This window comes from Tenebrio molitor, chromosome 4 (assembly GCF_963966145.1).
Source record: "Tenebrio molitor chromosome 4, icTenMoli1.1, whole genome shotgun sequence".
In the NCBI taxonomy this organism is placed as follows: domain Eukaryota; kingdom Metazoa; phylum Arthropoda; class Insecta; order Coleoptera; family Tenebrionidae; genus Tenebrio; species Tenebrio molitor.
This window is the reverse complement of record NC_091049.1, coordinates 22,027,772-22,043,624: the sequence shown is the minus strand read 5'-3', so window position 1 is coordinate 22,043,624 and position 15,853 is coordinate 22,027,772. Positions and strand designations below refer to the sequence as shown.

Sequence of the window (15,853 nt, the reverse complement as noted above, 5' to 3'; positions counted from 1 at the left end):
CTCTTCACGTGTCAGCTGGCTTAGTTTGGTCACTTGTGGTTTCACTTATGGGTGAAATCTGCAGTTTTCAAGATAATCCAAGTGGATACTTTTCCTTGGACCACCCTGTATATTAATTATTACCGTCTAGAGAAATTTTTATTATTATTATTTCTAATATTGTTTTATTTTTCCGTGGCATGTTTACACCGAAAAACACTCCTAATCAAGGACGCTGTTGTCCTCTAACAAAATACTTGATTCTTGTTCTTTTTACGAACATATATATATCGGTGGTTTCTTCTCAAAACATATTTCTTTTCATAGTGACAGCAGACGTAAAACAGATTCTTTGATTTAAATAAATGAATATCGGCATGAAGGAAAAGAATTTTAACGTCAGTAGTGTTCTGTTTCATTTATCATCAGTGGTGTTAGTGTTGTTTATTATTAATTATTGTTGGAAAAGAAGAAAGTTGTACTATTATACTGCAAAGATAAAAGGGCCTTTTGCTTTACCATTTTTGGGAAGCATTCATCTATTCCTCAAAGGTCCAGATGGTAAAACAATGTGAGAGTATTAGAACATATAAGTATACTTAAGTAACTTTTCTTGTAAGAATTTTATCCTAAAATAATGGAAGTGGCCGAGAAATATGGACCAATTGGAAAAATGTGGCTGGGTCCCTATTTATTCATTATAATTTCCGATTTAGATGCTGTAGAATATGTTATGAAGCATTCTCTTGCCAGGGGGTCGTTGTTCAAATTTCTTGAACCCGCATTTGGTAATGGAATACTAACTGCACCAAGTATGTAATTTATTAGTAATACAGGGTATTTCACGAGTGATAGTGAGCCAAGCGGAATTTAAAATGGAACTCACAACACGTTTCCAAAGTTAACGTGGCTATTTTAAATACCGTATTGTTTTTAAATGAAATTATGAATCCATGATAGCTTTGCTTCCAATAATTTTATTTGTCACAACTGATATTTATGAATATGTTAAAATACGACGATTAAAATTCGAACGATGAGAAAACAAATATGATCCTGATTTACGGCGAATGTAATAAAAATGCTTCGGCCGTTGCGCGTTTATGCAGACAATAAACATTTTCCCAAAAACTATTCGTTTTTTCAGTTTCATTTAACCAAGCGAATGACTTTTTGTCAAAATTCACTAAACTGCACAGCTAACTATGTTTTATGTTTTTTAAATCAAAGATCAAATATCAACGTTAGCTTTGGAAATGTATTGTGAGTTGCATTTTCAATTCCGTCGGGTTTATTACCACTCCGGAAATGCCCTTTATAAATCCAATGCCTACTGTAAAAGAATTTGAAAATGAGTAAATGCAATTTACTTTATTATTTCATTCTTTAATGAAAAATCTAGATGTTAGGTACTTTTAAAATACCTTTTTATTTTATTAAATACTTTTTTTTTAAATAGTGCTTTTTAAATTAATGTAAAAATATGTAATTGCAAATTTTTTTATAGCCATTCAAACAATAAGTGTTTTATAGACGGTTAAAAACACTTGTTTTTCTAACTTATTAAATTATTCGAGGCGCGTCAACACATAAAATGCGAAAATTGCTGTGTATTTTATGATCTTAAAGAATACGTAGCTGTTCACGATGTACTCGTATGTTATAGACGAAAGCGTATTTTAAAGGAAATAACAAGTGAGCTGAAATTCAATAAAAACTGTGTAAGATACAAGTGTTAGAAAAAAATATAAAAATAATTTCTGAACATTTGGATTTTAAGTAAACAGTTATACCTAATTGGTTGATCTATTTGAACTAATTTCAAAATTAGGTTGTATACAGGGTGTATCTGAAATACGTGTGTAACTTTTAACCAGTGGAAGAATTCCACAATTTATGATACTTTTCTCTATTACATTTCGCTGAATTCCTAAAAGTTGTCCCCCAATTTTACCAAATGAGTCGTTTTGTGTTATTAACTAGTCTCATTTTTTTTGAAACCAGGAGAACTTAAATTTTAATTATTTAATTTTTTCTGTAACAATATAATTATTTTAACAGGGCTTCATTTCTATCACAAAAGAAAATTTCGCCCTTACCCACAGACGGGTATACACTTTGATGGCTAATTTATTCCAAATTTTAAATCAACGTAAAAACGTTATAGAGAAGTTTCATAAATTGACGAGTTCATCCACTGCTTAAAATCAACACACGTGTTTCAGATACACTCTGTATATATATATACAGGTGTCCCAAAAATGGCGTACAAACTACTTACTACTTTATCGAGGATGTTTAAATGTATTATTTTTATTATTATTATTAACGGTAATACGTGTAAACAAAATATATTCGTACATCATTACCTTGCAATGTTACCGTAGTGGACTTGAAATAATTTTTTCTATTTCCAAAGCTTCTAAATTCTCTATTATGCAGGATTAGATATTGGTAGTGAGTGATCTTGTACTTTGTGATAATAAGTACGATTAGAGGTAGCAATTTCATACATATATTTCAAAATAATTGACCTGTTAAGTGCTACTTTCAAAGACCGCTAAATCAGCAAATAAGTCCAATAGAATTTTTTTAACATTTTTCGGACGTTTACTGTAATCTCTTCTACACCGTAGTGCACCGTTAGTACGCCATTTTTGGGACACCTGTATACATACGAGTATATGTACATTTTAATATTTTCGTCAAAATGTTAATTCTGTTTCAGTTTCAACATGGAGAACCCATAGAAAAATAATTAATCAAACGTTTAATCAAACCATTTTGAATTCATATTTTGACATCTTTGTGGAACGTTCAAATGAATTTATTGCCAACTTAAAAAAGAACTACGTTAGTTGTGAAACAAACATCTTTACTCGATATTGCGAATATACATTTAAAGTTATTTGTGGTTAGTTAGCATTTTACAATTACCTACATTTCAAAATTTTTTTTTCTAAATTGTTATTATTGTAGACACATGTATGGGGGTAGATACGACCGATCTCAATCATCAAAATGAATATTTTTCGTGGGTTGCCGAGTAAATGAAATAAACCACAATTGTCCACAGAGTATTAACTTAATTGTTTTAGAGGTGCGTCTTACATAGCGAAACGTTACTTTAATCCAATATTACACAATAATCTTGTGTGGAGATTGTTGGGATATGAAAAGAGATTGGATAAGGTTTGTGCAATGGGTTATGCTTACGTCAGAAAAGCAAGTACAAATGACGTTTTAATAATTTATTTTTTAAATGAAGTAATTTTAGATTCTTGAAAGAAAAAAGTGTAATAAAGATGAAGTCGACGATAGTGGCAATAACAAAAATTATTTAAGTAACTTAATTAAAATTACTGAAGAAGAGAGTAAATGGACCGACGAAGAAATGATGGAAGAAATACATACGATGATTGCAGCAGGCAGCGACACAACGGCTCTCACATTAAGTTTTACCACAATAATGTTAGCCATGCACCAAGGTGTCCAAGAAAAACTTTACAAAGAGATATGCGACATCTTTGGAAATAGCGACAGAGATCCTACGTTGGATGATTTAACTAGAATGGACTATTTGGAACGTGTTATCAAAGAAACCATGAGATTATTTCCCATAGCACCTGTTCTGTTTAGACAGGTTCAGGAAGATATTAAAATAGGTAAGTTTGCGACGCCTTTAATTGATGAACTGTACTGAATGTATTGTAGGTGACGTTGTAATTCCCGAAGGTAGCGATCTATTCATTCCTTTACATTTTATACATAGGAATCCCATACATTGGCCAGATCCACTAAAATTTGATCCTGACAGATTTCTGCCAGAAGAAATTGAAAAAAGACCTCGTTATTCGTTTATGCCCTTTAGCATTCCTCCGAGAAATTGTATTGGTAAAATATTTTGCATTATAATTTTTCACGTTTTAAATTATTTCATCTTTTCAGGGATGTCATTTGCCATGATGTCAATGAAAGTTTCTATATTAAATTTAATAAGAAATTTCCGAATTATTTCAACTCAACACAAATCTGTTGCAAGTATTAAACTTCGTTACCATGTACTAATTGCCAGTAAGGATGGCTACGGAGTAACTCTTGAAACTAGAAAAAAATAATTTGAAGATTTTTCCATCAGCAATATTTTTAAGTTAAAGTCGTATTAATCGATGTACAATTTCTGTTTAATTCTATACGAGTATACAGTCATTTTCAATGACATCCATGCTGTCAGTATGACAGTATGTTGGCATCACTTGCTGTTTTAGTTTATATTAAGGACAACGTAACATTTTATCTGCCCCGCCCATTACATTTTCTTAGTTACCAACCAAATAGGTTGTTAGAGGTAAAGTCAAAACGAAACATGACATCACCGGGTTTGCGCAGAAGACGAATGTAGATCAGCTGAATCCAGCAGAAAATTTTCTTTTGTTTACGCTATAGAGGAATGTTAGGGGAATGTTCTGAAGATGAAGATAGTTTTTATTATTCTATTAGAGATTCTTCAACAAAAGTAGATGACCTCGGTGTAGAATTTCTTTCATCAGATGAAGAAAATTTAGTTTTGGTTTAGTTTTTGCCCCTAAACTGACGACTGTATGATACGCCCCTGTCAGCGGTAAATTGGAGAGCGCACATCCTAAGCTCCGCCTTGTCATGTTTCGTTTTGACTTTAGCTTTAAGACTATCTGATTCACACAGAAAAAAAATCTGACATTCGAATTGTCTTAATGACATTTTATTTTTTTAAACCTAAAACAATAATTGTGAACTTGACAGCAAAATTCTAACCTTAAGTTTTTTACGTGGCAAATGTGATGAAAAATTATACAGATTGAATCTGGCTTTGATTCTCATTGGTCAATTTATGTGGGCGGAGCAAATGAAAAGTTATAACGCCAATACTATAGTAATTTTGACAAATTCAATTTTTTATTTTCCGACAAATCAAAGAAAATATGTAGTCTGATTACGAGGATGACTTAGTTTAACCATGTTTTACACCATGTTGAAGATTGAGTTCTTGTTTGTTATTGATGTTTCACGAAATATACATTTTCTTTTACCATAACCTCAATTTCTTGTTTGACATTTTTTTAAGTAAAATTTGTTATGCTCTGAATACTGGTCATGAATTTGTGTGTTCAAGCTGCTACAACATGTTAAAAATGACACTGACAGCACGGATGTCGTTGAAAATGACTACAATAATTAGGTGCCTAATTTTCCATTATTAATAATTCATTTTACAATTCCACAATTTCAGAAGAATTGGGATAATATCAATATCAAACGAATAATTGCCAATGACTTAATCTTTAATTCATCTAGGGACTTGGCTCGTTTTAAGGCTTTGCAATGCAGAGAATCAGGATCTTTGTTACATGCAATACCTTCTCTATATATTGGTACTCTTTTAGATAACACTTCCTGCCAAGTTTGTATTGGTTTAAGATTGGGTTGTAATCTTTGTACACCTCATATTTGCAAATGCAATGCGAAAGTTGACGAAATTGGCATTCACGGTCTAAGTTGTTCCAAAAGCAGTGGTAGATTTTCAAGGCACACTGAAATTAATTCTATTATCAACCGGTCTTTGACTTCTATTCATGTTAATTCAACTTTAGAACCAAACGGACTATCTCGTGATGACGGATGACTTTCGTACCGTGGATTAAAGGTCAACCTTTGGTTTGGGACGTTACTGTTGAAGATACACTTGCGGACAGTTACATATTGAAAACATCTGAAGTCTCAGGTTTTGCCGCTGAATTGGCTTGCAAACGCAAACATAGCAAATATAGTTCAATTATTTCGTCAAACTACATATTTAAAGGTTTAGCCTTTGAAACCTTAGGCCCTTGGAGCAAAAAAACCATCGATTTTATTAATGTCATCGGAAACCGAATTATCGCGGAATCAGGCGATTCAAAATCAAAGAAATTCCTTTTTGAGAGGATTTCCCTTTCCATTCAACGTGGAAACGCTGCAAGCATTTGGGGCACTTTTCCAGATTCCGCATTATTATCGGAAATTTTTGCATTGCAAATCAAAAATGTTATGTTATTATATTAATTAATTATACGTCTTCTTTTACAAATTCAACTCGTAATTTATTTTATATCTACTTAACAAATTTAAACGATATTGTAACGGTCCGAATAGGTTCGATAAATTAAGAATTTTAATGTTAAAATAATTTCAACGAAATATTTTAAATACCGTTCATTTGCGACGGAAATGCTGGTCAGTTGTAAATTTTATTGTTGCTTTGTTCACAAGAGTGGCACCACACTCCTCAAGTGAAATCTGCCAACCTTTCTTTGAAAATGCAGGTACGCGTCCGGGGCAAAACATAGCCCAAGGGGAACAAGTGTTCAGGGGAAAAGAAGCGTTGCAATAAATTTACTGTAATTACATGTTCGACAATTTGGGTGGTCCAGTTAAAATCAGGGGATAATTGAATTAATGAATTTGATGTTAGCAGGTTTCAAATTGAGAGAACAACAAAATTAATGTTCATTAGGTTAATTTACTTTTTTAGCATTCTCAAATTTGTGGCATATTTGTAATTAAAGGGCGAGAATTGCAAATTAAAAACAGCGCTTTATCGTAGAAAAGGACTAGAATCGTTTGCACTTTTAGTTAGAAAAGTAACAAAGAAAAGTAGAAAGGGAGTCGGTAGAAAACCCAGAGGACCGGGTAACGGTAAAGCCAGGTAGTCGTAGATGTCAGACGTGTGAGTGAGAGAGCGAGAGAATGAAATTTACGAAGTAATTATTAATTAGAACGGTTTTGGGGAATCAAACCAATGTAGAACAATTTTTAGAAGTAGCAGATCAACGGAATTTAGTTGCATGACATGACAATTACGTAACAGCGTTTCAAGCCCAATTTAGGTTTCAAAATAAAGTTAATTTGTTCTATTTTAATTCTGTTTGTTTCATGTTTATTATGTTTGTTTCATTTTTATTCTGTTTGTTTCATTTTAATTCTGTTTGTTTCATTTTAATTCTGTTTAATTCTTGGTGCTGATTTTTATTACTGTATAGAGTCGGTAATTCAGTGTTCCTGTTTAATTCTATTTGTTCCATTTTTAATTGTGTTTGTTTCTTGTTTCTTCTTGATGTTGAGGTTTATTATTGTATAGAGTCAGTAATTTAGTGTTCTTTTTCAGAGTTCTAATTCAACAACAAATTATGTACATTCAGTCTGGTCCTAACAAAAGTCTAAATTTAAACATTTAAATTAATGGTGGAAAACGGAAACTGTAATTTCAAAAGTTCTAGAGATATCAAAAGGGTGTCGCGGTCGGCGTAAAGTAGAACCGAGCTGATTGGTCACTTTGGTCAAGTAGGGGTTGCGAAAGTGGGGTGCGCCAGAAATGATAAAACCGATTGCGGGACGGGAAACAGGGCTTTTTTGATTCACTCGGGGTTTGATCTCCAAAGTAGCCGGAGGTACGTTCAGTACTTCCAGCAGCCATTTTGTGACCACGTTCTTTACATTTACAAGGTAAATTATTTCTCTAATTCTGGTACATTATTTGTAGTCCTGATTTAATTAGTCAAACAGCATTTAGTTCTTTATCGTTCTAAAGTAAAGATTATATTATTTTCTTTGAGCTTTTGATGACCACGTGACTCTTTAGAATCTTGAATTAAATTCTTTATCGCGAAGTATGTGATCTTCTTGCGTTTACCGATTGGGGAAACGTGCTCTCGACAAGTTTAAATTATTATAAAAAAAAGGGGACATCTTAGTTCATTATCCGTCGCTTTGGGACTTCTTCTCGTTTGGGGGAAGCTGCCGTCAGTGTCCATCGTTCTCAATTAGCTGTTGGTCCGGCGTAGAGCACAAAGAGCCATTGCCAAATTTAGGTGGATAGTGACCCTTTAGGTACAGCTGACACGTGAAGAGAGGTACTCTTGTAAGTCTGTTAGAACCTTTGCCCTTTTTATTTTATCCTTTATTAGACCAGGCTAGACTGAGAGCTTCCAGGGCATCGCGTCGGGTTCAATTTAATTGGGGAAACAATTCAAATCTAAATCGGATCACATAGTTCGCATCTCAAACTCGTATAATGCTGTTCGCGCCATAAACTTCTGTATTTGCCCAGCTTAGTCATTTATTCATGAGTCGATCTCAATTCGAATGCCGCGAGTCAAATCTCATTGGGTCAAATTTCCACCAACTTCTGTTATTAAATTCATTTATTTATTTCTATCATTTGTTGGGACCAAACACAACCACACTCGATTATTTGTTAAATAAAGTTTAAGTGAATTGTGCTCAATCGTTTTAATTTCATCTTCGAAAAACCTTCCGAAGGTACGGCCTCTCGTTAGAAAAACACAACGTAGGATCCATAAATATTTCTTTTCTCATTATTTTTGTTTCGTATTGTTCCCAAAAATTTCATCCGAGGGAGGCTTAAACAACAAAGCAAAAACACTGTAGGTATACGAAAAAATCGCACGGGTTCAAATCTGGCGACCGGAGATTTCAAAAAAAAAGGGACCATCACGACATATCCAACGATTTGGAAAAGAGATGTCAATCCATTCCCTAATCTCCGACCGTAATGAAGGTACCACATTTCTTGTCAAATTGCTAGAGAAATTTCCTCGAGTAGTTCGCGCAAGACTTGGTTTAAAAATTGGAAATAACCGATACGATGTGATTTTCACATTAATTAAAATGACTGCTGGAAGTGACGCTCTTGGATTTCGTGAGGAATTTCTTCTTCTGCAACTAAAATGCAATCTTCGCGTTGGCGGCCAAGAACACGGTTATTCATTTCGAGACGCCCGAAATCGCGAAGATGCTGCACAACGTTTACACAGGTTCAATACATTTCTTCATAAAGTAGCCAAGAGGGATTCCTGTCTTTTAATTTTTTGTTGCAAAATTATTTCGTATTTATCATAATTATACTTACTAGTAGGAGGATGTAGATAATAAAAAATTAAATATTCAAGAAACTGGAATAATGATTTATTTTAAGAATCTTCTCAAATCATTATACTTAGTGGCCCAACGTAAATGATTCGCGGCAAAAGATTTACGTTACAGACGCCGAAATAAATTCATTTTAATATCATAGGGTACACATGACAGTGACAAATTCAGCAGTGCAACTTCTACCTTTTGGCAAAGCGAACTGTTATAATGACATATCATTTTAAAGCAATTTAAACTCTCTTTACAACAATACCAAAAATTTTGGGATTTACTCAACACTATCCCACCTCCATCCGGCGGCACGGCAATTTTGCCGGAGTACATACACTATTACGGATATTACTATCAAGTAATAGTGCAGTGCTTATCAACATAATTACCGGCGTCTTGCCTCCGCATTTTGACTTTGTTGTGTATTATGTTCTGTGTCAATGTTAAGGAACTTCCTCACGATGTGACATGAGTATAATAATATACCTTTTTGAATTTCAACTACCAATGTGTTATCTAAATCCAGAATTTTTAAATTTTTAAAAAGAGATTGCGGTACTATTCCCGTTGCTGAAATTACAAGTGGTAAAATCGAATTTTTTTCTAAACACCAAAGATTTCTCATAGCAACGGACAGCTCTAAATATTTATTAATTTTTGTGTTATATGTCTGTGTTATATTATGTGAATTTGGAACAGCTATATCTAAAAGATATGCTTGCTTTTGTTGTTTATTTAAAATTATAATGTCTGGTCTGTCATGCTTAATATGAATGTCAGTTAAAATTGTTCTATCAAAATATAACTTGTAACTGTCATTTTCCAAACAACTTTCTGGTGTATTGTGGTTGTGTATTCTTTAATAAATTGAATTTAACAGCTAAATTCATGTGTATAATTTTAGCGAATATATCGTGTCGTTTTTTATATTCGCTTTGAGCCAAAACGGTGCAAGAAGAAATGATATGTTCAATGGTTTCCCCTTCAGTTCCGCAAATCCTACATTTATCAATTATCGATATTATTAATAGAATTGTGCAGGGAACAATAGTAAACTGATACATCATTTTGGAGATTTTATAGCTATTTATGCACCAAGGGCGTTACAACGATGATTACGCCCGGAGAACGATGAATCCAGCTCGAGGGCTTTAGCCCCAGAGATGGATATCGTTCGATGGGCGTAATCATTCGGTGACGCCGTGATGCATACAAGATTTTATTTTTCACTATACGTGTTCTTAAAAAAAAAAAAATTGGCACCTTTGCAATTTTGAATTGATGAGGGCGTTATGAATTCATTACGCCCGCTTATTCTTTTTACGTCCGCTTATTCTTATTACGCCCTATATTATTCCCCGGTTGTTATGGACATGTCTACGTATTTCGTATCCTAGGAGTAATCATGCAATTATACTAAAGTGAAAAATAAAATTGTTTATAAATAATACAGTACAACAATTTATTTACTGTGTAGACAACATTATTAAATTTTCAAACTAGAGCATTTGCCTACATACAAGAAAATTCTTGTCCAAATGCGCTTCTAACAATTTGCAGTAATTACAGTTAATAATAGAAATAGATGAAAACCATTTTACATTTTAGTCATCAGCATTCTATTAACTGATGCTAGATAAACATCAATAAAATTACGATACTATTGTAAAGAGAATTTGAAATGCCTTAAAATGATATACAATTTTATTATGCCTCTCTAAAATGGTTCGCAAGAGGGTGGTAAGACTGATGGGAAGATGACGTTGGGCCGCTGGGTTTGTCACTATTACCTATGTGTCCCTTTCATCCTCAAAATTAACCTGTTTCAAGATAATCCGGGTGGATACTTTTCCTTGGTCCACCCTGTATATTAATTATTACCGTCTAGAGTAATTTTTATTATTATTATTTCTAATATTTTGTTTTATTTCTCCTTGGCATGTTTACACCGAAAAACTTTCCGAATCATGGATGCTGTTGTCCTCTAACTAAATACTTGATTCTTGTTCTTTTTACGAATATATAAATTGGTGGTTACTTCTGAAAACATGTTTCATTTGATAGTGACTTCAGACGTAAAACAGATTTTAAGTTTGATTTAAATAAATGAATATCGTCATGAAGGAAAATAATTTGAACGTCAGTAGTGTTCTGTTTCATTTATCATCAGTTGTGTTAGTGTTGTTTGTTATAAATTATTGTTGGAAAAGAAGAAAATTGTACTATCATGCTGCAAAGTTGAAGGGACCTTTTGCTTTACCATTTTTGGGAAGCATTCATCTATTCAGCAAAGGTCCAGATGGTAAAACATTGTGAAAGTAGAAAATATATACCTGACCAACTTTTCTTGTAAGATTTCTTTCTTAAATCAATGGAATTGGCGGAGAAATATGGACCAATTGGAAAAATCTGGCTGGGTCCCTATTTATTCATTATAGTTTCCGATTCAGATGTTCTAGAATATGTTCTGAAGCAATGTCTTGCTAAAGGGTCGTGGTACAATTTACTTTACCAGTTGTTTGGTAATGGAATACTAACTGCACCAAGTACGTAATTTATTAGTAACATAATTTAGTACCTACTATAAGAGAGTACTTAAATGTAACTTTTTTAATACATTTGATGATACTTTTAAGATAGTTTTTAAAGTTATTAAATTCTCTTTAAATAGTATTTTAGAAATTAATGTAAATGAGTAAAGTGAACGATAACGTCAGACAAAAGTAAAATTTATTTTTCATTTATTGTAAAAATATTTAATTGCAACTATTCAAAATATAAAATTTAAAAATATAAAAATTAGTCTGAACCTATGCATTTTAAATAAATATCTACTGCGTCAAACATTTCCACAACTTTTCAAAATTAGGTTGTATACAAGGAGGTTAAAGTAGGAGGAGGGAAAGCGCCCTATGTTGGTAATGCATTGAAAGTGATCCAATCGTTCCGTCTCCAGCAACCTTTTATGACCGCGAATGTCCTTGAACGACCCACCGGGTATCGCATCGCTTTGGCGCCAATGGCGTTCCTTTAACCCCCGCAACAAGGTGGGCGTATCCGAGTTCCTTCCGGTGGTCACTTCTTTACCTCCATAAACCTTTTTAACGGACGAGTTCCTCCCGAGGTTATCGGGGATTACTGCGATAGGTAGTCGACGGATGGTAGCCGGACTAGATTATAGAGTATTTTGCTTGAAATTGGCAATAAATAGACTGATGAGAGGGAGAAACAATTTTATTCACAAGGGTAAATTAAAATGACATACGGCATTTACAAATTGTACTCTATTTATGTACATGATATGAGTATACAGTGAGTTTTTTTTAAGACTGGCCATAGGGTTTTACATCTCCAACGTATGCGATTATCAGTTATTACATAACTCTCTGGCTTGACGAAATTTTGCACCATTCCCTACAAGTTTGCCTTTTTCACTCAGTTTCCATGGTGACGCTTTTAAAGAAATAATTAAACTAAAAATTTTACTTTGAAATGGGCTTATTTATACTTAAGTGAGATTTACCCCTGCATCCCACCAAAAAAGAGATCGTTTTAATCATTGGTCGCAAGAAGTATGTCTTTTTATAAAGAAATATTTAATTTAATATTTTAGGAAAGGCAATGTAATTCCTAATTACCGGATCATTCTTATCACCAGTGCTAATCCCTTACCGTTCACTACCTGCTACAAGGTGTCAAGCGTTTTTATGTTACAACAAATGCTCCAGTGCCCCCCGTCATGTACTTATAGTTTTTTCTGAATTATAAATTTACTTCTTTTATTTTTGTTATTTTTTTTTCATGTACTTTATGTTACAAATTACAATAAATGCATCTGTGCCAACCACCCTTGTTTAGCAACCTTTTATGGCTCTGCACGATTTGGCGCGTGGCATCACTTTTTCAAACTGGCTTTCTCTCCTCTTACTTTAACCTCCTTGGTTGTATATAATATAGATACAGTTAATTTCAAAATTATAGAGTACACCTAATTTTTTACAGTGTCAAATGCACTTACATTTTTTGTCAATGATCAATGTCAATTTTGACAAACAAAATGCCTAATCTACCCGAAAACGCGAAAGTGCTCATTCTTTCCAAATTACAAGAAGGGTGGTCGATCCGGAGGGTTGCCCAGTATAATAACATCGCGAAGGGCACCATGCAGAGGATAGAACAGACAATATTTTGGTGTTCTAAAATATCAGCGACATTTTATGTTGTCAAACTTACCTAACCTATATAAAAAATATGACGCTCAAATTTCAAAAAGGCATTTTTACATGTGAAAAAAACTGTAACAAATCGACTTCTTGATTTTTGAGGTGTACTCGATAATTTTGAAATTAACTGTACAATGGCGGACAAAACATTTTGAACGACTTGTTATTCCTTTGACATATTGTAAAACTGGCTTTATGGTCATCTAACCTCATTTTTTATTTTTGTCTTTCTTGCCATGTCACCAGTGACAAATTAGTCAATCATAGATTAACACAAAAATTTTGGTGTGCCTATGTTGGCTCACGAATGGTGAACGCGGATAAATCGTAATCGAAATCGATATTGTACATTCTTTGCTGTCGAAATTGCGAAAGTCGCTGCATCCCCTAGGCTAGGTAAACTCTGTCCACTCACAGATTGCTTGACATAAATGTTACTAAAAATGTTCACTTACGCTATAACAAATAGATCCGGCGCGAAATTTAAAAAAATGGAAAGAGCAGGTTTACACGTGATGTTTTATTATTATTCTGCATGTTTGCACTTAGGAAAGACGAAAGAAAACTTCAGTACAGTAGGAGTAATATATTAGGTTTTATTAATACAGGGTATTTCACGAGTAATAATGTGCCCGACGGAATAAAAAATGCAACCCACAATACATTTTCGAATTTCCGAAAAAGCTGGCTATTGAAATTAAAATATCCAGCTTTTTTCGGAAATGGCTAAACACAAGCAAGAGATTATTTAATACGTACTATTGGGGACAAAATACTTTGGTCGTCATTTTTCTGTCACTTCAAAACAAATTAATGTAAACCAAGCATCAACGTCAAGTCAACATTGACTTTTGACTTTTCTCTTGTCAAAAATATGGGACTTTCCACCATTCAAAAATTTAGAATCGTCTCCCTTGCTTCTGAGGGATTGTCCATGGGCCAAATTGCCTTGTGGAAACCTTTTCAATTTTTCCTCTTTGGAATTTCTCATTCAGTGGTCCATTTTTCGGTATTTAACATTTCGCAATGATGAGTTTGACAGTGACAGTGGTTGACAGTAGTAAAAATTAAGGTTAACCGTCCTAATGCTTGCTTTACAACTTTATGTCAATCAACTGACTTCGACGACCAAAGTAATTTGTCCCCAATAGTACTCCTATTTAATGCATGAACAAAAATTACCTCTGTATCATTTTCGATTTTTGTAATATCACTTAAAGTGTTCATAATGCTAGATTCTTGAGGCACGCACTCACTTCACAAATTTAAAAAAATCAACAAAAAATCGCAACGGAACAGATCAAAACAGCAACACGATCAAAACGAATAACTTTTAAAACCAGAGAATCGCAAAACAAAGCTCTAAAGATGAAAAATCGGAAATCTAAATGCTTAAACCACTTGACAGAACTGACAATTTCAAATTTGAAATGTCATACAATTTATTTTTCGCGTGGGTTTCATAACAACCAATGAGAATCAGTGGCGCGAATGCTTCAAGATATTACCAACATAATCTGTGATACTTTCTTAATATTTTAATGTTATGGTTTAGGAATTTTGTTATCTAAGGATATTTAAAAAAATGCATTCTATCAGTGGACGTAGTCTACCTATCTAGTTCTTAGAAATTTAGCATCAACACAAAATCAGATGAAACCAAATTTAGTCCTATCTACGTCAAAAGACAGAACGACCCAACAGGTTGCATTTTGGTACGCAAATATCAAAAAATTGAAGTACAGATCAATCCACAATACTAACGGAAGACACCCGCCTTCTTCCAGAACCTGGACGCCGAACCACCGTTCCAGTGTGTTCCCACTTCCGCATAATGGAATGGATAGTGCCCTTTAATAACCCTAAATTCGTCGAAATTTGCCCATACGACATACCCCTTTGGTGAAGGGTTGCTATTTTGGCTTTAGTAAATCCACATATGGCATTGTATCACTAAATTATTATTATAAACTTGATAGACGTTTACTTCAAACGGTCAATTTTTCGATTTAATTTATAAACGTAATAATAGCAGTAAAGGGCAGCTTACAATGACATTTTTTGATATGCCAAAATTTGATCGTTCAAAATTTTTAATAAATTTAGGCCGGCAAACTTCTGACATTTCAAAAAAGTCAATGCAAGCGACCATTTATTGTCATTATGACAGATGGGTCAGTTTGTCAAACTGAAGGTTTTCAAGCTGTTTAGCGTTTCCTTTCGTTTTGAAAATAATGCCAACTTCACATTTTGATGTCAAGCCAATGACATAGTACGAGTATATGTATATTTTAATATTTTTGTCAAAATGTTAATTCTGTTTCAGTTTCAACATGGAGAGCCCATAGAAAAATAATTAATCAAACATTTAATCAAACCATTTTGAATTCATATTTTGACATTTTTGTTGGGCGTTCTCAATCATCAAAACGAATATTTGTCGTGGATTGCTGAGTAAACTAAATAAACCATAATTGTCCACAGAGTTTTAACTTAATTGTTTTAGATTCGCCTCTGACATAGTGAAACGTTTCCTTAATCCCATACTACAAATTAATATTGTGTGGAGATTGCTTGGATATGAGAAAAGATTGGATCAGCTTTGTGGAATGATTTATGATTACGTCAGAAAGGCAAGTACAAAAGAAGTTTTCATAATTTATTTGTTCAATGAATTACTTTTAGATTCTTGA

General features: G+C 33.4%; 1 protein-coding gene and 1 long non-coding RNA gene across 2 annotated transcripts; both read left to right on the top strand.

Annotated features, from left to right (window-relative positions):
- The first annotated feature begins 277 nt into the window (after positions 1 to 277).
- LOC138129582 (cytochrome P450 4C1-like) lies at positions 278 to 8,273 on the top strand. Its single transcript, XM_069045887.1, has 8 exons — positions 278 to 540; positions 600 to 791; positions 2,708 to 2,893; positions 2,959 to 3,025; positions 3,078 to 3,204; positions 3,257 to 3,644; positions 3,694 to 3,873; positions 3,928 to 8,273. Exons 1-8 carry the CDS (start codon positions 345 to 347, stop codon positions 4,095 to 4,097), a joined length of 1,506 nt encoding a protein of 501 aa, XP_068901988.1. The 5' UTR covers positions 278 to 344; the 3' UTR covers positions 4,098 to 8,273.
- A 2,718-nt stretch (positions 8,274 to 10,991) lies between these two features.
- Positions 10,992 to 15,587, top strand: LOC138129727 (uncharacterized). Its single transcript, XR_011159361.1, has 3 exons — positions 10,992 to 11,239; positions 11,292 to 11,483; positions 15,487 to 15,587. It is a non-coding gene; the product is annotated as an uncharacterized lncRNA (long non-coding RNA).
- The last annotated feature ends 266 nt before the right edge of the window (positions 15,588 to 15,853 follow it).